The following is a 26,440-nucleotide window of genomic DNA, read 5'->3' on the forward strand; positions in this document are numbered from 1 at the left end:
TTTGCAGAACATTTTAGTTATATAAACAATAAACTGGGGTTTTATAATGTTGCCGACCATCTAATGGTGAATTAACATTCTATTACTGACTTAGAAACTAATTTGAAAATAATTGAAGAAACAAAAGAAAACTATAATAAAAAATTGGACATTTTAGAAAAATATCATATGTATGTATATAAATATAGACAGAAATTCAGCTTGATCAATCTACAGTCAGAATTTGATAATTATACTCTTATCAAAGCTGCTATAGATAGCTTCACTTTTGTCAATATTAGGTAAAGTTTAAATTGTAATAGTACAGTGCTGTATTTAATGGCTGGTCACAAACATGTTTCAAAAATAAACAAAAATTATAAGATTTTAATATTTTCTTAAAGTTTTTAAATATTTTTAATTATTTTTATTAATTATTTGATTGAATATATTAATATAATAATATTAATGTTTTAATATGTAATTAATTTTTAATTTTAATCAACTGTTGAAGAGGACTTTCCTCGAAAGCACTTTTGATATATAGAAAAGAAAAAGAAAATTAATAAGTAAAGATAAGAGTGCTTATTGATTTTGTTCTGTGGTGGATTATGCTGAATTTTCTTTATGCTTTTGGAATAAATATAATGTATAATTTTAAAAAAATAAAATTATTTTTCTTTGTTAGTTTTTTTCATACTACTATTTTTTTAATGGTTTATGGAGGGCAGTTTTATATATGTCATATTTAATTTTATTTCTTTATATAAATTTGTAAATGATTGTAGCATAAAAAAACTTGATCACTTTTTTCTATTAATGACTACAATAAATAAAACTGTTTTTAAAACATTAACATAGTATGATCAAGACCCAGTAGCATAGCTTTCTGCTTCAGATAAGCTACTTCATCATGGGCTAGACTGTTTTGTTTTGGATTTTTAAAACTTATGGTGGATTTCTTTTTTTACTTAGAAATTATAATTGGATGAAAGCATAACTATATGATAGGTTTCATAAACATTTTTATGTCTAAATGAAAATAAATTTCCCTGGAATGAAGGATGTTGTTGACCAATCATCTTTCATAGCTTAATTTAAAATGTTATACTGTAAAACTTTGTGATAAAACCTTTAAAATATTTTCATTGATGATCTGTCATCCTTTGTTTTACAGATCTTTATTAATTTTTTTTACAGTGATGTAAAAATAAACTATTTCAGATGATTAGAGATCAGGGTCAAACAGTTTTTTCTCTAGTACTCTATTCCCTTCTTCAATGTTTTAAATACAATATTTTATGAAGAAGATGGAATACTCTAATGAAATAATTTTCATAAATTAAATGCAATTTGAAATTATACCTTTGAGGTGGGAAGCCGCTTGTAACAGATTATTGTTTAGGTTCTGTGTGTCTTAGCTAATTTTAGCTTATTTTTACTAATCTCATTATCATTTTACCTCATTTTTCTTTGCATTCGGCTCAAAACTGTATTTTTATTGTACTTATAATTTATTTTCCTTATGTTACTTTTTGTTCATCAGTGTAATTCATTATATTGAAATCAGTTTATATTTTATGAATTTTATTTAATTTACTTGTTTATTGCTTTATTTATGTACAGAATTTAAGTGAAGATCACAAAGGTAAAGTGAAAATTGTTCCATCAGCATCATCTCTTGAAGTACCGTCTTCTAAACTGGTTGATAATCACACAACTAATCATCTTGGAAGCAGTGAAAATAAATTAAATTCCGCGTTTAATAATAATCATACTGCAGTAAGCCAAAATATATTATATATAATAATTACTATTTATGTTTAATTAGTTGTAATTATTAGATTTGTTATAAATTTGACTGCATAAACTTGAAGTTTGTTCTTGGAAATATGGTACAGAAATTCGTTAAAATATTAAAATATCAAAAATCCAAAGCTTTTTCCGGTTACAAGCCCAAGACCTAGATGAAAAGCTAATATGTTACCACTCCACTGGAGTTCAACAAATATTGTGTTACATATGGTATTGTGTATAGATGTTTTGAAATCTAACCAATCAGATTATTTATCATCCCTAATTTTTAGTCCTCATTACTAATTTATTGGTTTTTATACTTCCCCTGTTTTTTGTTTTCATATTTCTCTTATATTAATTTCCTTAGACTTTAAGTCTTTCAAGTCTTTTGCTCAAATCCATGTTTCATACTTGTAAATATTGAATGGAGGAAATTTGTAAAAGAGAATCCTCACCAATCCTGATCAGTCAGATATTAAAGATTAGGAAATTTATTACATTGGATCATAATTTGGGAAGTACATAAATAAATCTCTGAAGTAAGAGTTGAATGCAGTATGTAAAATGAAAAGAAATATGTGTATATATAAAAATATATAACTACTGATGTGTACTGATGCGTTTCTGTAGCTAACTTCAGAGTTTGAAGCCTAACAGCTATTTTTGCGGTTATTTAATTATTGTGTATTTAACCTATTCACTACCAAACCTGTATTATTACGGTTAAGCTATGTTGTCTTGGTAGACCAAACCCATAAATATACGATTTCAACTTCAAACCTGCTGTGCCATTCCTGGATATATTCGTATTATTTAAAAATGCATTGAATACATGCCTAGTAGTGCTGCCAACATTATTTTCAAGTAAAACTGTCCATAATATTTTATAGAAAGACGAAATCAAGTAAACTTTGAACAGATGTTCTCCTCATGCTATCCTTCATAGCCATTACGCTTACTGTTTATGTTGTATTTAGAATTGTTTTGTTATGGCTTCAAACTGTCCTTGTTGCAGTAACTTGTATTCTGAACGTGAGTTATGTTACATTTTTATACTGGCAGACCCAGCAATGATTCGTTATTGCTAGATTTGAGTGTATATATATATATATATATATATATATATACATTAAATGACACAATTGAAAGTTTGTTAAAACATTAAAAAACTGAACATTACGGAGTTTCTCAAAATTTAACCTTTCACTTTATAATAGTGAGAATATAAATGAATCCAACTGGCAAAACAACAGCACTACATATTGGATTTAATTCAAACCACTTTCTAAACACAATATTCAGTAGAAAATAACTTTTTAACAAAAAAAAGATATGACTGTAAATTCATCACAATTAATACTGAACATTAAGAAACTTATAAAGCATTACGGAACTTCACAAAATTTAAACGTTCACTTTATAAAAGTTAGAATGTAAATAGATCCAATTGTCAAAACAACACTATCTACTGGATTTACTTCAAACTACTCTCTAAACAGATAGTCAGTTCAAAATACCCCTAACTTTCTTTCTACTGGTTAGATCGAGGATTTCAATAGCTTTAAACCTTCTTTGGACAACACGGACCATTTTGCAAAAACCCACGCATAAATTGATACAGTAGTTTTTTAGTCTATAGCGGATACACATATGAACATTGCCTTTTATATATAAATATATATATATATATATAGAAGAAGCAAGTCTATTTGTATATTTGTTTTTTGTTTATTTTGTAAGTACTTTGACATCAGCGCCACCTAGCGGGTACAGTTTTTTCAAAACTTTTTCTTTTTACGTAATTAATATATATTTTGAATTGAATATCACCCAAATTGGGCCATAAATAAATTTTTTCTAAATATTACAACCGTAGTGCCACCTAGCGGGTCCATTTTTTGCAAAATTATTTCTTTTCATGTAACTAATATATATTCTGAATATGAGCCAAATCACACCATAAATAGAATTTTTCAAAATATCTCTACCCCAGCACCACCTAGCGGGTCCAAAGTAATTCATAAACCTTTATCGGCATGCGCACAACTCACAAAGGTTTCATTGCAATTGGATGAATGGTATGTAGGAACGCATATGGGACAAACATTCATTTTTAAATATATATATATATATATATATATATATATATATATATATATATATATATAAGATATAACATTATATATGATTATAGCTAATTTTAATAATATAGAAAACTACAAAATTTAGAGAAAAATGTATTTACAAAAAAAAAAACCGGTATGGCAAGTTTAGTTTGGATTTTAAGAACCTGGCAATAAAAGGGTTAATAAAAGTGTGAAATTTGTAAATTTCATTTATTCCTTGATTTGTAAACCATTCTTTAATAGAGTTTTCTTAAGACCCTATCATTATTTTATTAATGCAGTAAAGAGTTCTTGGAAATGTTTCTACACCTCATTGATGCACTGTAAAGTAGACTGTATGCTGATTGGATCGAATCCATTTAGAAATAATGTAACACTTAGGCTTGAACAAATATAGGTAATAAAAGATCTTGCTCCTTCTACTTTCCTACTTCTTTTCTGAGAGGCTGTTGAGTAATATAGAAGCTGTTGTAGAAAAATATTGATTAAGTTGTTTTTTGTTTCTTTATTGTTTACAAAATAATAAGCTTTATCCTGTACCCTACTTTTTGTTCTACTTATTTTTATGTTTGAAGAATTGTAATGTCCATTTTATTTTTTTCATCATTCTAAGATGATGTTACATCATCTTAATTCTGAATTCAGCTATACAGCTTGTATGTAAGTTTTTCTTATTTATTTGCTATATATATATTTATTTGCTTAGATTTTAAGAAATATTGATGAGCAATTTAAAAAGAAGTATTCTTGCGTGAAATATGAGCCAGGTTTTTTCTCATTCATCATTTCTGTTTATTATAGTTATTTTTTTATCATTAAAATAATTTTCTGCTGTTATAAACTAAGGTGAGTGTAATGTTATTTTTCAAGTGTTGTGTTTAAAACAATCATAAACTTTGATTTAATTTTTAAAAACACTTGCTCTTTTTTATATTCTTAGAAATAATTTGGGATTAATTTCTGTTTACTTTCATTATTTTGTAAGATGAGAATATAAATAAATAAACAGATCAATTCAAGTATACAAAGAGAAGGAATATTTTTGAAATATTAATATGTATTTAAAGAAATGTAATTGGTGTCACTCTTATAATGATGCTTTTACAAAAAGTAAATTGCATCAAGTATCATCGAGTAATAAAAGAATGTGAAGTATGTGGCTGTGCATTATTAAAGTTTTCTCTGATTACTGCTGAGTTAAACTTTTCTTTGGTTTGGTAGTTTATGGTGGGAGAATGTTTAAAAAAATTGTGAAATTTTATGCATACCTTTAATTATTCATTGAATTATTTTTTATAATAAAAACAGAATGCTTGTGGTTATGATAGCACAGTATTTAAATAATTACTTTTTAACCCAAGTGGTAATAGTTCAAATCTGCCTTAAATCAGTTAAAATGTATAACATAGCTAGTGTCTTCCCATCATGCTTATTATAATAAGTACCTTATTTTATTTATGGAGAAGTTTAAAGCTGTTGGGCATTACTAATGTCACCATCCCCCCCTGCTGAGTACTCTTGGCTGTGAAATAGTAAGTTCACTTTTCCACTATATGATTTTGAAAGTTCCAAGGGAACTTTCTTTTATGAAAAAGTATAGTGGTGTAATGTTTTACATTTATGATTCAAGATAATCTGATATGTTTGTTATTTGTGAAGGTAGATATGAAGGAGGAGACTTACATGTCATCGTCTGAAGATTTAACACGTAAAGCTGCTAAAGAAAGCATATTGAAAAGGATACCTGTTGGAGCAGAAGCGACTACTGTTTTGGTCGGTGCGGTCGAATTTCTTGAACAACCTACTATTGCTTTCATTAGACTTGCTGAGGGTATACTTATTCCTTCTATTACAGAGGTATCAGCTCATTTTATTTTACTATTAATAATTTATTTATTTTATTTTGTTAATTTTTTTTCTTTTAAAATAGTTTTAGTTATATTATTTAGTTATAGTGTCGGCTACCTGACTAAGATAATTTTGATGTTAGCTCCCAGTTGCTCAGTTTATTTAATTTTAAATTCATGTATGAGAAATTTTATTCTTGTCTATTGAGAAAATGTGATTTTCTAGACTAGAATCTATAAAAAAATCTGCCAAAACATGCTTTTCTAAAGTTGATGGCATATTTTTTTTACAGATTCTAGTATAGAAACTTAACACCAGATGCAAGTTCAGTGAAGTAATTCCTTAAACCTGACCCTATTATTACAAAGTACAATTATTTCTTAAGGTTTGTCTTTTATAGTAGAATGAGAAAGCCTCATAATTGATAATAACTGAAACATTACATTGAATTATAAGTTTTGTAGATGTCTTTTGTTAATTGTGTAATTAAAAAGCATCTTTATCCAGCAATAAACCATTACCATTAACTTTTCTCGGCTTGGATGCTCACTGAAAATTATTCATTCAATTGTTTTAAGAACCAACTATAATTTATTGCTGAATCTCTTCCATATTACTCAACAAATGATTTATCACTTTGAAGAAATCACAGGCAATTATGGTATTAGAAGAGAGATAAAATTTGTGAAACAAATAATTTTACACATTTTGAGTGTAATTTGAACAGTCTTGCTGTGAGAAATACTTGATTCCCTCACTCTACATTCCCTCAATTCATTTATCTCAAAGCTCCTCTCTCAGATACATAAAAACTTGAGAGCAGAACTTGCCAATGATAGCTTGTTGACCTTCAAAGACAAATTCTTTGTTTACTTCTTTTATGTGAAAAAAAGCAATTTAGTATCATCCTGACTTCTCATCACATCATCTTCCTGTGGAGTTCTCTTCTTAGAGCACAAATACCTCAGCTCATGCTTTATTGCTAGAAGCTGTTGAAGAATTTTAAGTATCTCTGTTGCTGTTTTCCTGTGTTTGACACAGAATAATTGATGTTCACTATTTGATGTAATCTTTATCAAGTTTAAGCTTGATATTGGACTGCTAATAAATGAATGTACACAAGTCACAAAAATGCTTGTAACAGTGCAGTTTTTCTAAAGTGGTCTGTTCATTTGCAGCTATCTTACAATTATTTTTTTCAGAATCTTGCTGAAAAATGGCTACATTTTAACATTGTATGAAAATATGAGGCATATTCATAAAATAAGGGCTGTCAACTTATATTTAAATATTAGCGGGTCCGAACGCAGTTTCACGCATGCAGGGTCATCTACCTATCGGCTATTTACAAAGCCACTGTAGTTGTTTGCCCGTCGGTGAATGCAGATCACTATGTCTGTGACAGTCATTTCTCCCACCAGTTGTGAAGTGTGCACAGTGATTTGATTTTTGTGTCCAAAAGGATCTTCAGTTGCCGAAATTCATCAGGAGTTGTGCCTAATGTATGTATGAGTGTTTTTGGACTGCTATCAACAAAATAGAGATGATTTGTTTTTCTACATTTTTACGGGCCAAGATACATGGATACCCTACATCAGTGCAAAACCAAAACAACAGTCAATGTAGTGGCACCATTCAAGTTCCCCAAAACTGAAAAAATTTAAGAAATCTCTGTACTTGAGTTGAAAAATGTTGGCTACTGTTTTTTGGGATGAAAAGGGCAACATTTTGGTTGATTTAATAGAACGTGGGTCAACAACTACAGATAACGTGTAATGCAGAATGTTCACCAAACTGAAATGTGCAATCCAAAATCGACGACGCAGGAAACTGTCGTTCAGTGTAAGCCTTCATAACAATGCGCGTCCTCACACCACTGCCTTTACCAAGAAGAAGATTCAAAATTCTCGTTGGGATCTTTTTGATCACCCTCCATATAGTCCCAACCTTGCACCTAGCAACTACTTCCTCTTCTTGTATTTGAAAAAGTGGCTTGGTGGACAATGGTTTGTAAACGACATGAAACTCAAGACTGCTGTTGTCAACTGGTTCAATTTCCTGGCACTGAACTTTTATGCAAAGGGTTAAAGAAACTGGTGCAGTGTTATGAAAAGTGCTTAGAACTGAATGGTGATTATGTGGAAAAGTGAAGTAGATATGTAGTAAACTAAAACTGTAAGTAAAAACTTTTTCTCTTAAGTTAATTTTTTTTTTAATGACTAAACGGCCCTTACTTTATGAATATGCCTCGTATCCTGAATTATTCCAGAATTTGATTACTTCATTTTTCATTCAAAATACTTATAATAATTTTGAAAACTGACTTTCTGAGCTACTTAACTGAATTTAGTAACATAATTTCCTTTAATGAAAATTTTGTTTTGAAGCCTTAGTTTAGCTACAGTTAGGTAGCTTGATAAAAAACGATCTTCTTGTGCTCGATTTCTCTTAGCTCTTTCTCGTAGCTGGATGTAAGTTTTTAAAAATATCAGTGTTAGATAAGTTATAAACTATTCGTCTAGTTATTTAAAGAAAAGAACTAATTGATCTGAAACAAAGTTTATGTTTACAAAAGTTCTTTTGAACAATGAAATTGCTATGTTTTTAACTGTGATTTAAACAAAAAATAAGAGTTTTTAAGATGTGTTGGTAATTTTCATTGTTCATAATCATAAACAAAAACATTGCAGCTTGTTTTATTGTCAGTCATGTACTGAAATTTTTATATTTAAATTAGGAAAACATTTTTAAATTATTTTTTTTATATTTTAAGTCTTTCTTCAAGATATTGTGAAAAAGATTTATTATTGATTTTTATTAATTTTTTTTAGGTTACAATTCCTGTGAGATTTCTGTTTATTTTACTTGGACCAAGTGATGCTGATTTAGATTATCATGAAATTGGTCGATCAATTTCAACTTTAATGTCTAATTCTGTAAGTTGACTGACTCATGGTATTTCTTATATCACTTAATTTCATATTCTTAATTATAATTTAATCCTCTTTGTGTAAACATTTTTTAATTTTTTTTTCATTAGTAAGATTTTTTTTTGCATCTAACATAAATTCCAAAGTTTGTGGTGGATCTGTCCGTTTGCAACAGCATCATGCAAGAACCAACTAATCGATTGCTTTCAGATTTTCAGGATACATTCATGTTATCCTAGGGAAGATTTTAAGTCATAAATCGAGACCCTTAGCCCCCGTGGGAGTGAAGTTGTGAATTTTTCCTCTTGGACAATGACTTTTATTTTTCAATGTAAAAATAATAGACTACGGTGTTTTATAACAAAAATGACTTCAGCTGTCTATCTTGATCCCTTCCTGAGATATAAGGTATAAGAGGGTAATGGAAAGGGGAACCAAAAGGGTTATATTCAGCTACAGCAGGAGCTTCTACATCAAGAACGAGAGAAACATTGGAGGAAAGAGAGGTTTTCAGGCTATAATTTAATAAAATTATTTTCACAACCATGAGGACAATGAACACAGTGGGGTTCCAGGACTAGACAGGACTGGCTAGTGAATTATATTTTGTTTATTCATTTTTTAACCTTTTGGATGTTTGGTACCCTGTAATTCACCATTTTTTCTGCTATGAGCCAGTATTTTCAATTCCTTGTAAGTTTTTTATTTATGTTCTACATAAGCTACCTTCTCATCCACCAGTTTCTGTTGTTCAGCAACCTTATCCCATTCTAATTTTGCTTCTATAATGTTTACTGTAAAATTATTACATTGTAAAATATAAAGATTTCATTTTCTTTTTATCACTCATTTTTTCTGTAAATTCAATAATTAACATAAACAAAATTGATGTGATTTATATATTATACATTTTTATTATTTATAAAATTTCTTTAAAAATTGATCTCGGACCCACACATAGTGTGTTACAGAAAATCTCGATTCGTTAGTACATGTATCGTGGTGGTCAAGTGTATATTTGTTATATTATATATCAATATACCATATATATCAAAGTTTTGAGAAAATTTAGTACTTATTAACCAGATCTGAATTTTCAGATGAAAATTGTAAATATCTTGAAAACAGTCGCTCCTAGTGCTCTGACAGACTGTTTCAACCCTGCTTGCCAATATTCTATCTGCTCCTGTTGTACCCGTCAGATAGTAATATTTTCAAGTGCCCCCTGGGCGCCGTTTGGAAGTTGGGGGGGGATGCAACAGGGTGCTACCGTAATATCTCAGCAATTGCTCGTCCGATTTTGATGATTCAAATGGTGTATGTATCAGCACATCAAGTGCTAACTGTTTAATGCATCAGGTACACTCTAGATCGACTGGATCTTGGTTGTCGGGAAATTAAATTGTTTAGCCCTCTGTTTTGATTGCACTCACCCACTGTAAAAGTACCGATCCGATCTTTCACTAAATACGCTCAAATCTGTGCACTAGCACAGCTGTAAAGTAAACTTATCAAGGAAGACTAAAAAGAAGAAAATATAAAATATGTAAAAAAAATTTTAAAACACCACTCATAAATAAATGCACAAAAATGTAATAAATAAATTTTAGGACAGTCTCTCAGAATGGATTTGACGAGCTTTGATGGTGATAGGTAAGATTATGTGAAAATCATAGCTTGAAATTAAAAATTGATGTTTTTCCAATTTTTCTTATGCGTGATGAATTGCCTAAAGAATGGAGTACAATCATGCATAAGAAAAAACTGGCAAAAACATCAAATTTTTAATTTGAAGCTATAACTTACACATAATCTTACATATCACTATCAAAGCTTGTTGTCAAATCCATTCTGAGATACCGTACTAAAATTATTTTACAATTATTTTACCTTTTAGTGCATTTAATTTAAGTGTGGTGTAAAAAGTTTTTTTTTACATATCTTATATTTATTTATGTGATAGTTTTTCTTCATAAAATAATGAACTATAACCAGAAAGTAGGCACTAGAATGTACCGATCACTAGCGGAAAATCCTGATTCATTAGTATCAATTTCTAGACTTAAATTTCTAATTTAACTTTCGCTATATCAATTTTCATCACTCAAAAAAAAAATTTTTACACAAAAGGTAATCAATTTTGGACACCTAATAATCCCATTCTGAGATGCCACCCGCCAGGGCAACCTGCCTGGAGGGCCTAGCTGCAGAGGCGTATCATAGGTACAACCCTGCAGCTAGTTATACAAATAAGATTTCATTTTATTAACCATATATCACAAGGAGAATTTTATTACAATCTTGCTGGTTTTTTATGTTATAAAACTTCACATTTACTTACATTTACATTTACATTTGTTACATTTCACTTTATATAATTATATTTTTTTCTTTGATATATTTTTCTCCTCATTTTTTTTCTATTATAATTTTGTTAATACCTTTTTGTATTTATAATTTGTTAAGTTTATTCAAACTTTATTTATATATTCTATGTACATTCTATTCTGTTTTACTTCCTTGTACTACTTCAGGTAGTTTTTATTTTCTTTTAACACTCGAACAGTTTCTTTCTTTGTGTTTTAAATATACTGTATCATCAAATATTTATACTTCAAAATCGTTGTCCCTCTTACCTGAAGCATTTTTATACATGTTAATCAATTACAAGTATATAATATATTTCAGTACTTCACATTCTCTGAATGCTTAAAATTTTGTAACTTAAAATTATACATCTATTTCTTATAATTCTACAAATCGTGCATTTTTTTGTAATACATTCAGTACAATGGACCTGCAGACCAGCAGTTCAAATTTCAGTGCAGTATAACTGCTGTTATGACAGCAATTGCTTTAATTCATTTCATGTAAGACATCAAATCATGTGGAAAAAAATAAGGAATTTTTTTTCTCTTGTTTTAAATATATGCTATGAACAGCAATGGTTCTGTTCCATACTAAATACAGTAAAAAAGGATGCCAAATTCAATGTATTATAAGGTTAAATGGTATGATCTTTAAAATATAGTATTACTTTTCTTACTCAGATTTGTAATGAAAAACTTAGTTACAGACTGTAATTGAAAACTTTAGTAGAAAATAAAACTTTACTTGATCCATAAATATTTTCATTCGCCAACCATAACTACAGAGAACAACTTGTTAAAAATTCTCTAAAGCTAACACTCTTTCATTAATTAAACTTTTTTAAAAAATGGTTGCTGAAACTAATATAATTGTTTAAAATGTTATTTTTTAATATTAGTAAGCTAAGAACATCACTAAAATGAAAAAATGTATTTTGAAAAGATAAATCTTTTCCATTTCTTGGTTGGTATAAAGAGTTTCTATCCAATTTATTTCCTTGTTGGCAGTGAATAGATCATAAAATATTTCAAAATCGGACTGCTATTATTTAAATTGTAATAATATCTTTAGATATTTTATAATCACAGAACTGTATGTAACTGAATAAATTCTTAGAAAAATCTATAAAACAATTATTAGACTAATCTCATGCTCCATAATAATAAACAAACATAACAATGAGGAAGCATTAAAAAAAATTAAATATCCGAAAATTATACATTAGCTTCTTCAAGTGTTTGTTAAGGGAACTAAACTGATATTAGAACTTCTAAAAGATTAAAATGTAAGTACTATGTAAATAATGATGTAGAAATACTGGAAACACTGAATATCTCTGATTATCTTCTGGACAAGAGAGCGTATGATCATCAACAATGTATAACATATGTTGGCAGTTCCAGAAGATGTAACATTTCTTTTTTAAATTCTTCTGTTTTATCTTTAAATCATTATTTTACATAATTTTTTTTTAAATTGCATTTCTTGTTTTGAAATTTTGTTTGGTACTGATAGCTGCTACATGACTGAAAACAAATGTATTTCTAGTTTACGAGGAATTCATTATATATTTTTAGCATTCAGATGTGCTTTCTTTTTTATGTAGAATATGCATGTACTGCTTTCTGTTTTCTTTCTCTGTTTAGTCTCTGGAACCACCATAAGGTATTACTTTAGAGGATGGATGAGGATGATATATACATTCATGTACTTGTAAAACTGTAACATTACATGCCCAATAAAATTAATTTAATTCGTTAATATTAGGCATTTAAAATCTCATACTATTAAATAAAAAGAAAATTAAATTTTGTCACTGACATGTATTATTATATGTTGCACAGGAATACATCATATGAATTCTATTGTTTTTTTTCATTTTCTAATTATATGATCGGTTTTTTTTCAGGAATTTCATAAAGTTGCTTATAGAGCTAATGATCGTAAGGAATTATTGTCTGCTATAAATGAATTTTTGGATTATAGTATTGTATTACCTCCAGGTGATTGGGAAAACCAAGCTTTATTACAATTTAGTGAATTGAAAGAGAAAAATGAAGCTATTAAAAGGCGGCAAAGTCGTGGCAGAAGCATAGCAGCTGGAATTGAGAAAAAAGGTATTGTTTTTTGTAAGCATGCAAGCTTTTGTATGTAAGTGCAAAGTATGTTTACTCTTTAATTAGGGTTGTAACTCTTTTCAGCAATTTATTTCTGTATAAAAGTAACAATTGTTTTCAGCAATTTTTTTATGTCCAACAAAGAAAAAAGAATTCTTAAGGTGATTTAAAATGTGTACCTATAATAATAAATCAGACAATACGTAAATCATTTTATAGTATCAATAAATGCTGAAAGAGTGTTGTTATATTATTGTCTTTTTCAGTAATGTTTCATTTATTTTGGTTCCTGCGTGTAATTATACTTCCTAATGACTTTTTCTTTTTTTCATTGCAAAAAAACTACTGTTAAGTTGTATTTTATTAGCTAATACATACAATCAATGCTGCTTTAACAACAATTTATGTAAGCATTTTAATGTGATCTCTAAATACATAGCCCATTGACAAAAAAAATAATTAGGTCAGATGTTAAAGTAGCTGGTCTAATCATTTGATGTGACGACACATAATAGGTTTTGAGTGTTTTAATAAACAATCAGTGTAGTTGTTTTTTTATTTGATGCCATTAGGTGTATACCAGAATTTTGTTGTTTTAGGTTAGATTTTCAACATTGTATGTGATTGTGGTTTTATTTCATTTATCAATCATATGGCATAGGCACTTTATATGTGTGCTGTACTACATAAGAACTATTTTCCATTTTGATATTGCGCATTTTTTATTTATTTTATTCTTTTATAGACTGGTATTTAATTTTTAAGTTTGGTGTTGTTGTAAAAGTGGTGTTTTTTGGTAATTGTTTCTTATAGTAACATTGTGTCCGGGCACTGATAATGTCACTTTGTTGTGTGCAAAAAAAAAAAATTATTTATTTAGTGTATACATTGTTATTGTTTATTTGTATACATTGCTGAATTAAAAGTAAGTTTTTTGTGTACATTGTTGTTTTTCCTTTTTAGCTCTTCTTCCTGATGGTGGAAAGAAACCTATTGATAATCCACTAAGAAGAACTAGAAGACCATTTGGGGGTCTATTAAATGATATTAAACGCAGATTTCCTCATTATTATACTGATATAATTGATGGTCTTAATTGTCAATGTCTTGCTGCTGCAATATTTATGTATTTTGCTGCTTTATCTGGTGCTATAACATTTGGTGGTCTTATGGGTAATTATTAAAATTATTTATTTTTTATGTATCATGTTGACAAGATGACATCATGTTACAATATTTTATTTTAACGCTTAATTCATAAATGACAGTTGAAGCAGAAATGTGCAGTTATAGCTAAGTTTTAATATGAAAAAACTGGAAAACATAGTAAAAAGCAACAAATTAATGTACGTCTTTCTATTGTGAAACATTGTGTTCATACGTTATTCTTAATTTCTCAAGGGAAATCATATCTACAATTGATATGAGATTTTTAATTTTAAGTCAGCATTTTTAATTTTTTTACACAACAATATAATTAATAGTTCTATTATAAGTAAAATGCTTGGTCAGATTCATGCATTTAGTATTGTTAGTTTTAGCAGTTGGAAATCCTAAATTTCTATAAGGGATATTCATAAAGAACCTTACCTACAAATTATTTGGTAACATATTATTACAGTTTATCACTTATAGAATACTGCATTGCACTGTTACTTTTCTCTTGCCAGCATATTTCTGGCACTGTTAAAACACTTCTTAGAAGTTTTTCTTCCGGTCAAAATAAAGTGACAAACTTTTACAAATTCTTAGTTTTACTCTTCATGAACAGTTAATCAATGACTATTTCCTGACTACATTATGCTCTTTCAAAATGATTTTCATCAATTGATGTTGATGCCTATAAAAAGTTTTCATTACCTTTGTTAATTATTCTACCTAAAATAAAATGAAATACCACTCAATAAGCACTTGTATACTACTATGTGTGGTTGATACATTCCTTCTCTTATTTATATATATATATACACTCAATACTTTTGAAGTGCTCTGTGAGCGAGTCACAAGTACGGAAATCCCTCAACAACTTTAAAACCGTTCCAGATAGACTACTGTAACTTTCAGGATAAGGTATAGGTCAACTACTTTACCTTTCGGCAAGAAATAGAATTTCAATCTCTTCTTGGTTGTGTCCCAGAGGATGTAAGTCATATATTTTAAATGATAATATCCTGTGTGTGATTATCATTTTTAAAGGTTTCTGTAAGATAAGAAAAGTGATGGGAATAAAAACGTGGTATGATGACTGTACCCAGAATGGTGGCAGGATAAAGTTTATATTTTGAAAGTTATTAAATTTTAGTAAGTTCAAATAATAAAATTAAATAAAACGAAATTAAACATAACTAAATTTCCAATTTAATGAGTAAATAAATAAGAATATTGTTACCTAATCATACTGACCATTGATGGTCTCTTACCATTGCTGCAAAAAATGAAGTTTACTTCATTGTTGTAAATGCTTATCGTACCCAAGAAGGTGTTGAAATTTTATTTCTTGTCAAAAGTAAAGTAGATGGCCCTGTTAAATCTTTAGAGCTAGGATGGATGACTGTATTAATTGTTGATGAAAGAATGAGACAATGTTCTTCTAGGTAATTGAATTTAATTCGTAAAAATACTAAATAACACAAATCACATAAGACCACGAAATACGTGACCGCGCCAGATGGAATTCTTAACTCAAATGAATGTATGAACTGGCTCGCAGGCCAGTGCTAATAGAAACTAGAGAGCAGCACTAGCTGGGTCAAACTAGGAATGGAACAGACCTGATAGCTATATATTTATTATTTTACTGAAATTAATCTGTTTAAAAGTTCATGTTTTTATTCTTATACATTGCATATTAAACTTTATAATTAAATACACAATCATAAAAATGAGTAATTTCCAGTACAATAAAGCCATGATAAAAACAAATGTTTTTATGAATTTGTCAAACATTTCCAAGTAAAACAAGAGATTAATAAACAAGGATATTACAAGAGAAATTGTATAAATATTGAATTGTATATTACATTTAAAATTTCAGTGTGATCATTTTATCATTTACATCATAATATTATATATACATTATAATTCCATTTTGGTTTATAATACAGAAATACTCATATTTGATTTGATTCTTGGAATGAAGTTACCCACTACTGGTAATGTCTTACAGCAAGTGTTGGAAATGTCCACAATTTTCTTGAAGGCAGGTCCTTCACACCATATTTTTTTACATTCTTCGTAGAGCATCAGGGCTAATGGAATTCACCTCTGCAGTAATGGCTCGTTTCAGGTCTTGTAGAGTACATGGTTTGCTTGTTATACACATGCTTTCAAAAAACTCCAGAGAAATAAGTCTGGTGACAGTAAGTCAGGGGAATGAGGGGCTACAGACCTTTTGAAATCAAACAATCTCCAAACATTTCTTTCAAAAATGTTAAGCTGTGTGAATGAATGGCGCATTGATCCGCCTTATTGCAGGTAACAATAGTGTTCATCAGGCTGGTGAAGAGTTACAAATTGCATAATTATATCTGGTGTTGCGAACTCTCAAGGGTTATGAAAAAAAATTGGGCCCACTAAAAATCATTATCCAGTATGCCCATCTCATTAAATGATGTGTGCAATAAGATGATAGCGCTGTACAAAAAAGCTTAGGACCTATATAAAAAATTTAATATAGAAAAACATAAATATAACCTAAAAAAGACTCATGAAACCAAAATATATCATTCAATCAAAATTAAAAATAAAAATACAAGTAAGTATGATACAGAATTTTTTGATCGAAAACAATATATTAATAATAATAATTTAAATAAATTTAAACCTAATTTTGTATATTCTCAAGAAAATTCAGATAATATCATAAGTAATAAATTTTTGATCTTAACCAATGTCAATTTTAATGATAATGAAAAATGAATCATCACTAACGCATTTAAATTCAACAATGGATAATAATAAAATTAATATTATTAAGAACGTTTTAGATTCTGAAATAATTTCTAACGGAATGAATCCTACAGATAAGAAATAATTACATAATATTATCAGCTACAATATCCAAAAAATTAAATACAAAACCTTTTTTAGTAATAAAATCAGGTAAAACAAATACACCGGTTATCATACAGTTGAAAATTATTATAACTTAATGAAATAATACATTATTGATAATAAATTTGAGGAAATTAATGAACCCCAACTAACAAATTTCTAAAAGTAACAAAAGGTTTAATTAAAAAAATTTAGATCAATTTTTAATTATAATAACTTAAAACACCATTCTAAATTATATCATTTTGAGTAGATTGCACCTAAATTAACTGGACTACCAAAAATTCATACATTAAACATCCCAAACCAACCTTTAATCAATTTTAAATCTGCCCCTGTTATATTAATCCATAATAATAGATAAAATTCTTAGGAATAAAATGAATTTACCTAATACCTTTAATATAAAAAATGGTTACGAATTAGTATAAATTAAATAGCTTAAATGAAAATAAAAACTATAACATAAAATTAAATATATTAGAAAAATATTATGTATTTAAATACAAAAAAATTTCAATTTGATAAACCATCAACAATGTTTGATAGAGATGGCCTTATAAAAACTGTAACAGATAGCAGCACTTGTGTAATTTAGTACACAATATTCATTATTTTAGTATTTTATTATGCAATAATGGAATTATTTCAAACCTGAGTGTGGATATGGGATCCTGTGAAAGTACTTTGGTGAAAAATTAAGGTAAGACATCTCTTATCTCAATACTTGTACTGGATGGTTTATTTAATAGACTTTAAATATGATTTAGCATTATACAGGATAATATCAATCTTAAAAAGATTAATTTCAATAAAGTATATATACTATATATATAAAACTTTATTGTAATATTTTATAAATCTCTGTAAAATTTTTCACCAATTTAACATAATGATAGATATTTCCATTTTGCAACATATTTCATATATTTTATCATGAAAATTGCCACAAAAATCTCTTTTTTAATATTTATTTTTGTTGTTTTACTGTTAGTGAGCATATTTTCTAATAAATATTTAAGCGTTGTTTCTTTTTGCTTCGTAAAATGTAACAGCAACATAGTATAATTAATTTGTTCTTACTAGCTCTTAGAATTGTATCATTGCACAAAAACATTCATATTGTCTTTAGTTTGTCTATGTAATATTCATAAGTGACATAATTTCTTTTACTAAAACATATTTTTAAAATATCTTTTAAACAAAACATAAATTTTTTTTCTTAAATAAATATTTTAATATTTAATTGTGATTTGCATTTGATTTTTTATTTCAGCTGATAAAACTCATAATTTAATCGGTATATCAGAAACATTGGTAGCTACGTCTGGTGCTGGTGTTGTATTTGGTTTGTTGGCTGGTCAACCTTTAGTTATTGTTGGAACTACTGGGCCTTTGTTGTTGTTTGATGAGTCGTTGTTTCAAGTATGACATCACAAGTTTCTAAGTAGATATTATCATTATTACTATTTTACTTAATTTTTTTGTATTTTATTACAATTTATCATCATATGTTTTTGTTTTTTATGTTTATGTACAATTTTTTTTCATCCTGAATCATTATCACTACATAGACCTATTTAGTTACCGAGTTCTAATTAACATGATAACTTAGTGATCCAAGGATGTAAAAAGATATTGGTAAATTTGCTGATAAACTAATTTTATTGAAAAAATAAAGGATGTAACCGTGAGAGTAAAACCATTTTTTTTTACAATTTAATTAATCAACTAACATCAAAAAGTAAAAATCTAGAACAATGGTAAATTAGAGTGTATGACTGCCTGACTGATTTTTGAAAAGATTTATAATCAAATTATTAGTGATTAAATACATGAATTATATGGAAAATCTGGTAATGAAGATTAACTTTGAGTTTCATAATTATGCATGCTGCACATGTGCATGTTCACACTTATTATATAATTCGTAAAGTATATGCCAAAAAATAATCTCCTGTGACAAAATGTAAGAAAACTGGTATCCACCAGTTTTCTTACATTCTTTACATCTTAGATCCCATCTAAGCTGTTTTATGCCATTTCTCTCTGTCTTGAGCTTTTGTACTTCAACTCTTCTCATTTTTCCTTGTCAATTCCATCATTCAGATATTGTTTATTTATATTCCTCAGCCTGAAAATAGAGGAATTTTATCACTGAATAGGCTTTCTGATTATTTAGATTTTTTGATTTTTTTTTTCTTGATGTTTATCACAAATATTTATATAAAGAACAATATATAATTTCTCAGAAATTTTTCCTTAATTTCAATGTTCTTTTACTTCAGCTTACTATAATGTAATTTGAAATATAGAATCCAATTTCAGATATAAAAAATATTATTCTTAATATTCTCTCCCCAATAGCATGAAAATATTTCAAAACATTTTTCAGAAAAATATTTATAAAACATTTTCCCTCTTACAAAGTTTTTAATTAAAAAATTTTCCCAAAACATAATTTGGCGTGAAGGTGCATTAGTATTTCACTCTTTTAACCCTTTCTAAATCTACTGATTGGTAAACAGTAGTTTTCAAATGAAAACATATTGTTTCTTTCTAAACATCCTTTTTTTCAAATGAATTCTTTTTTTTAAATTATGGGTTAAAACTGAATTAACTGGATTTTTATAGATTTGAACATTTGGCACTATATGAATATTTAACCTAACTACTTGAAAGGAATATTATATGTAACATAAGGTGTTTATAGTCATGATAGGGAAGACTGAAAAGTTTTTCTTCAGCTAAAATATATTTAGTTATAGCTGACGGATATTGATGAAGCTGGTTCTGTACAGTCAAAATGTATCTTCCTTCATCATGTTTGACTCTGTATATGCAGCTGAGGGTTTCCAGATACTTTGCAGTTTAAATAGTGCACTGTTATTCTTAGTATTGGAAAAAGCTCTTAAAATTAAAATTCATACACAAATGAAAGCTATTTGTCAGTGTATGATGTGATTACAGATAGAAGCCAGATTAGGCAATTTAGATGATGAAGTGATACAAGCAGAAATAAGTTACAAAGAGGAAAGCCTGTGACTAATTGACTAGGTGTGTTGAAAATCATCACATCAAGCCAGAAGAGACTGCTGTTACATTAAGGATTTCTCCAGACAGAGTGGAATACATTATTGAAGTTCTTGAATTCCACAAGGTATATGACAGATGGGCACTATCTAATGAAGTTAAAACTGAAAGAGTTTTCATTTCTTGAGAATTCCTGCACCATTTTTTTAAAAGAAGATAGGGAGTTCATAATGAAGACAGATGATAAAATTTGGGTTTACCATTACAACCATGAGAACAAAAAGTATTTCATGAAATACCATAATAAGGAATACCTCAGATGAAAATTCAAGTCTCAGTTGTGAAGGTCATATTGACTGTATTTTAGTATTCCTGCAGATTTTCTTGAAAAGGGGATGACAATAAAATTTGAGTGTTGCATTTAAACGCTTACAGTTGAAAAGAAAATTAAAAAGGGCTGAGGATAAAAAAAAATGTTTTTTCAACGTGACATTGTCATGCCTCATACAAGTACAACAACTAAATATGCAATTCAAGCCCGAATAGTTTAATGCTTCCATCATTTTTCCAGATATTATGCCTACTGATTTCTACTTGTTCTCAAAACTAAAGACACGCCAGCAATTCAGCTGATGAAGTGATGTAATCTGCAGTGAAGAAATAATTTCAGAAAGAGAACATTAATTTTTTGATTTCAATAATTATGCAGCATTGACAAGAGTGTATGTGTATTGTAATGGGTGGAAACTATGTTTAATTATTTGGAATGGAAAATAAAAGTTTTATTATTTACTTTTTTTGTTCATAAATTAACCGGAAAAAATTATTTCTGAAAGAGATTTCCGGTGGAGAGTGAAAATTATTACAAATTTTCATTCTATATTGTAAGAAGCTTTTACTTACTATTTATTAATATCATTTGTTTTTCATTACAGTTTTGCCAGGAGAATGGTATAGAGTATTTGACGATGAGAGTTTATATAGGTATATGGTTAGGGGTTATCGCTTTGTTAATTAGTTTTTTCGAAGGCAGTGTATTTATAAAAATGTTTACTCGCTTCTCTGAAGATATATTTGCATCACTTATATCACTGTTATACATTGTTGAAAGTGTACTTAAGTTGTATGATGTAAGTATTTAAATTTCTTTCTTTCTTTTTATTATATAACTTGTTATTTTGTTTCAGTTTGTTATTGTATCTATAGTTTTTGTCAATAAAATGATAATTTCTATCATTATAAAATAGTAGTTGTAGGGATATGGATTTATCAGAATTTTAATCATTCACTTTTTGGATTTCAGTTGAATTTCTTATGTATTTACATTAGTTACTGTTATATTGTTTGTTAATCAAATGTCTTTTAGGAAAACCTTTTGTAAATTTAAACAGAAAATATTTAACAGTCATGTACATAAAAAACTGAAAGTCTAGGAACATTCTCAAAGCAATTATTATGTAGTATTTAATTATTGTAAAGAATCTGAAGATTATTTATTGTTATTGCAGCATACAAAAATTGATCATCCAATATAGTAAGGCACTGTATAATAAAATATAGTGTTTTGTGGGATAATTCAAGTATTTTAAATTTGGCATTTTTGTGGATTTCAAAAAACTTAATCCTGTGAAAAGGCTTTATTTTTAAAAGAAGTTTTCTGTTTTACTAAGATTTGTAAGTTCATAGGTTAGTTTTGTATTTATAGTGTGGTATGTTTAGAAAACAGCAGCATAGTTTACAATCCTATTTTTAAATTCTGTCTGTAATTTATTTTTAAATTTCAATGAGTTTTTTTTTGTTATCTTTATAAATTTATTTCTGTTCAACGAAATATTCATGATTTTATAAAACCATTATTTCTGAAATTATTCATAAAAATTAAATGGTAGTATCAACCTTGTCTTGGCTAAGACTACTTCATAACATGTCGTATGATATTAAAGTTTTTAATACAACTAAAAGAAACTGGCCAAAAACATTTTAACATTTTATTCTCTTTTATTTTCCTCATGTCCATAAAATTGGACATCAGATTTACATTTAGAACTTTGTATTCTGTTTATCAAAACTGTAAACATTTAATAAACAGTACATAGACACTTTGTGTAAGAATCTTTTACACCTGGAAAATTTAATATTAGTACTCAAAAAATTAAATTTATACTCTAGAGTTTAATTTTCGTATTTCAAGAAATTTTGAAAAATTATAAAATTTTGATAGATTATTTATTGTGATCAGTGTATTTGCTGCAACTTTTTTATTGTAAAAAATACACTATAAGTTCTAAATTAATTTTACTACTTATTTTATTAATAAGCTAACATGATTGTTAATATGATTCTTCCTGATAATGTCAATAAACGTCAGCTGTGTTTGAAACCTGAACAGACAAATAAAGGTTTGAAATTAAATCTAAAATAGTGAATTTTTCATTAAAAAAGGACAAAGATTCTTTACAGGATAAGAAAAATTCTCATCAACAATGCTTTTTCTATTAGAATGGTCTGCTTACTGTATTTGTTGTCATCACATGTTTTCAAATATTCAAGATATGTAGACAGGGAATACACAGTAAAAAAAATTTATGGTTGCCTTTTTCCTCAAACTTGTATTCATGTGGGTTTTTTTTTACGTGTTCATACTTCAAAGAAAAATGTATATAATTATAATGTTAGCTAAACTGGAGGGACATTTGCATGAAAGATTAAAGTTTCCATAAATTATAACAGAAAAATATAGAGATACTGTTTGGCTTCCAGCTCTACAAATGAAATAAAGTTCAAACTTTGCTTTATGCAAATCAAACTTATTAAAATGTTTAATAAGCCAAACTTTATTTTGTAGATTTCATTCAGTGACACTCATTGTATATAGAAAGCAACTCAAAATCTTAGAAAAGATTGCTTTATCAAAAGGTGTGAAGGAAAAATAATCAAGAATGGATATTTAAAAAAAATTATTGTGTGTAAGTGTAGTAATTGTTTAGGTTTGCCTCAAAGAAAAATACTGATGCTTCGTAAAACGTTCAAAATTAGTTGTACCTTTTTCTGTAAAAACACAATGTGATCTATCAAATTCTAAATGTATAGTAATTTATAATCTCACAATAAGTAATATCTTTTCTTTTGTTTTTTTTTTAGTTGTTTAAAAAACATCCTTTACTGTCTCTGAAAGAATATTGTTCTAAGAATAATGAAACTAATTTTTGGCCATCTGTGTATGTTAATAACAAAATTGAACTTAATGGCATTACCCCTATTGGTAATGCTTCAAAAATTGACTCACTGGAATCTGGTACGTTATCAATTGGTAACATCGGCAGCTTTTATAATTCATCTTCATTAGAGTGAGTACATTTTTAATACCAAATTATAGTTTTATTAAACTTTATTGAATAGAAATGGTTTAATATTCAAAGACATTTTCATAGAAAATGAATTATTTAATTGACAATAGGTTTCCAAGAATCTTCTGGTTACTTCATTCTGTAAATATAATATGCATTTATTTATGAGTAAACAGAAATTTTACTATTCTAAAATTTGAAGGAACAGTAAAAAAATTTGAATAAATGAAATTTTAAATTATTAAATTTTATTTGATTGTAAATTCAAATAAAATTCTTCACTAAATGTTTTACGATCTCTGAAATTATATATTTAAATAGATTCAAATATGTAATTTTGGTCAGCCAGCTTGGAGTTATGCTCACAGAGATCAGATCATAAAGATTAGAAAATAAATAAGCATACATACTGGTAGAATGAAAACAACATTTATCAACAATGCATTTGTTTTTGAGTGATGAGACTAGTTCGAATTCAAAGATCATTAAAATTATTATTTTGAATCTTATGTTTATGTGTAATATAAATGTTTCATATTTTATTTCTGTTATAAAAAATAAAAAAAAAATGTTAAGTCCACAAAAGACTTTGAAAAATAGTTTTTCTGTTCTAATTATGATTGGCTGTTTCTAAAGGTATTTAGAAACAATATTAAGTCTAAAAATTTTTAGTTTACATGTATGCACGTAATGAAATTGTATTTAAAACTGTACTAACAGTTTTATACTACTTGTATACATGTGTTTTTCATTCATAAATGTATAGTGGGATAGTTATAATTCAACTTTTATAAATTTTATTTATCTCTGAAATTGTACTTTTTGAAGTAGTTGAAGAAGTAGTCAAATATTAGTGATGTTGGCAAGATTATAAATTGATCAAGATGCATTTAAATAAATCAAAATATAACTTGATCCTGTTTGTAACAAAATCAGTGTAGTCGCCCCCTAAAAAAAATTTCATTTAATTAAACACTCAAAATATTTTACACTATAATCAGTGTAAATACTACTACTACTTCTAATCATTAAAGAAAGTACAATCCACAAGTTAACCATGATAAATGTGTGAGGTCTATTCAGAAAACAACCGAATATTTTTAATTATGCGCCAACAAAGATATTTAGTGGCATGTGGTTGGAAGCATTGTGTTCTGCATAACCTCCTCTGTAACAACATGTTCTTGGATTGTTGACATCTTGTTTAGTTTTCGTGATATTGTTATTTGAGTGCAACATTGTTTTTGAGACTATTGATGACATTAAAGCAAATTCATCATGGATCTTAAAGGCCATTTCAAATGAAGCTATCCAGGACTGCTTTGTGAAATGGAAACACGACTGGGGGAAAAGTGTGTGAATAAGGGAAGGGAGTATTTTGAAGGGGACAAGGACCAATAATCTGTAAAATTAATAATAAAGATTAAAAAAATAAAGTTTGGTTAGTTTCTGGGCAGACCTCGTATTTGAGAACATTGCAACTGTTTTATCCATATTTTAATTTAGTTAGTATCCATCTAATGAATAATTTTTCTTACTGTTAATGTAGAATTTCCTAATCCTCTTAAGTAATTAACTTCAGATATAGATACAGTATTATTATTTGAAAAGAAGGTAAACAATGAATAGTCTATTTTTTTTTTTTAGGAAAAACCTTTATAAATATTAACAAGAAATAGGAACCAATGATACTTCCATGCGGCAACCTATGTTGTTAACTAACAAACCCATGCTCACTAGAAAGACTTGCTCTGATGGCTTTTGTAATTTTCCTTTGCTCATAATATGTTAACATTGTACTGAAAACTTATAACATTAACAATATCAATTCATATCAAAACTTATAGTATTAATCATTATTCATATCACTCACTGTTATAGTCTTCTTAATCATTTTTTCTTCAGTTTTCAGAATGAATCATTTCCAGCATTTAATGCAAATTCAACATTAACATCACCGTTTCATTATCCTGAAGATGTTCGAAATCAACCTAATACAGCTCTCTTCTGTACAATATTAGCACTTGGAACATTTTTTATTGCTTATTATTTGAGGCATTTCCGTAACAGCAAATTTTTGGGAAGAAGTGTCAGTAAATTATTATTTTTTTACTTATTTATTTACTTTTCAATAAATTATTAGTACTCTAATAGTAATAATTAAACGTCAGTTTAATTCAATAGCCTTATTTGTTGAGCTATTAGATAAGCTATATGTCTTTCTCTTTCTACAAAAGTAGATATGTAAAAGGATTTTTGCTTGCCTAAACTTAAATTTGAATTAATTGTTTCTGTTTAAATTTTTTGTGGTAATGTTTCATTGAGTTCGTGGCTCAGTGAAGAGCTTTGCAACTCATGAGCTACAACCTCTCTGAAGATTATAAAAGGTAATGTAATCCCTAGTAAATTTATTTTTGAAGTAAGTCTTGTTTATTTTTAAGAAAATGGTTTTATAGCTCAGAAAATTTTAGAAGTCATTTTGAAATTTTATTTAAAAAAAGTATTATTATTATTATTATTATTTTTTTTTTTAATATAATTAATTTTTTTTAGTGTAGTATATTATCATTAAGGTTTGATATTTATAATAGCATGAGTTTCAAAATGAATATCAGAGTTTTAAAGTTATGTAATATTTATTAAATTTTACTTACATTGATAAATTATACATGAAATGAAAGAGCAACTCAAACAGTTTTTCCTATAAGCGTCCAATGTGAGCACCATTCATCACATGGCTCACATCCAGCTAATAGGAGAGTTCATTCCATATTTTAATCAGCAAGTCTGGAGTAATTGATGCAACAGCTGCTTCAAACCTGTATCTCAAGTCAGGTAGG

General features: G+C 27.7%; 1 protein-coding gene across 8 annotated transcripts in view; it reads left to right on the forward strand.

Annotated features, from left to right (window-relative positions):
- Ae2 (anion exchange protein Ae2) overlaps positions 1 to 26,440 on the forward strand; it is a 406,977-nt gene that overhangs the window by 360,261 nt on the left and 20,276 nt on the right. For all 8 annotated transcript variants that reach the window (XM_075374014.1, XM_075374019.1, XM_075374018.1 and 5 more), the window contains 9 exons: positions 1,606 to 1,761; positions 5,562 to 5,759; positions 8,582 to 8,686; positions 12,960 to 13,167; positions 14,131 to 14,340; positions 18,497 to 18,645; positions 21,189 to 21,383; positions 23,395 to 23,600; positions 25,506 to 25,689. In XM_075374014.1, coding sequence (XP_075230129.1) covers positions 1,606 to 1,761; positions 5,562 to 5,759; positions 8,582 to 8,686; positions 12,960 to 13,167; positions 14,131 to 14,340; positions 18,497 to 18,645; positions 21,189 to 21,383; positions 23,395 to 23,600; positions 25,506 to 25,689 — 1,611 coding nt within the window. The remainder of the gene's footprint in view (positions 1 to 1,605; positions 1,762 to 5,561; positions 5,760 to 8,581; positions 8,687 to 12,959; positions 13,168 to 14,130; positions 14,341 to 18,496; positions 18,646 to 21,188; positions 21,384 to 23,394; positions 23,601 to 25,505; positions 25,690 to 26,440) is intronic.

The sequence above is a fragment of the Lycorma delicatula genome, chromosome 8 (genome assembly GCF_047948215.1).
Source record: "Lycorma delicatula isolate Av1 chromosome 8, ASM4794821v1, whole genome shotgun sequence".
NCBI lineage: Eukaryota > Metazoa > Arthropoda > Insecta > Hemiptera > Fulgoridae > Lycorma > Lycorma delicatula.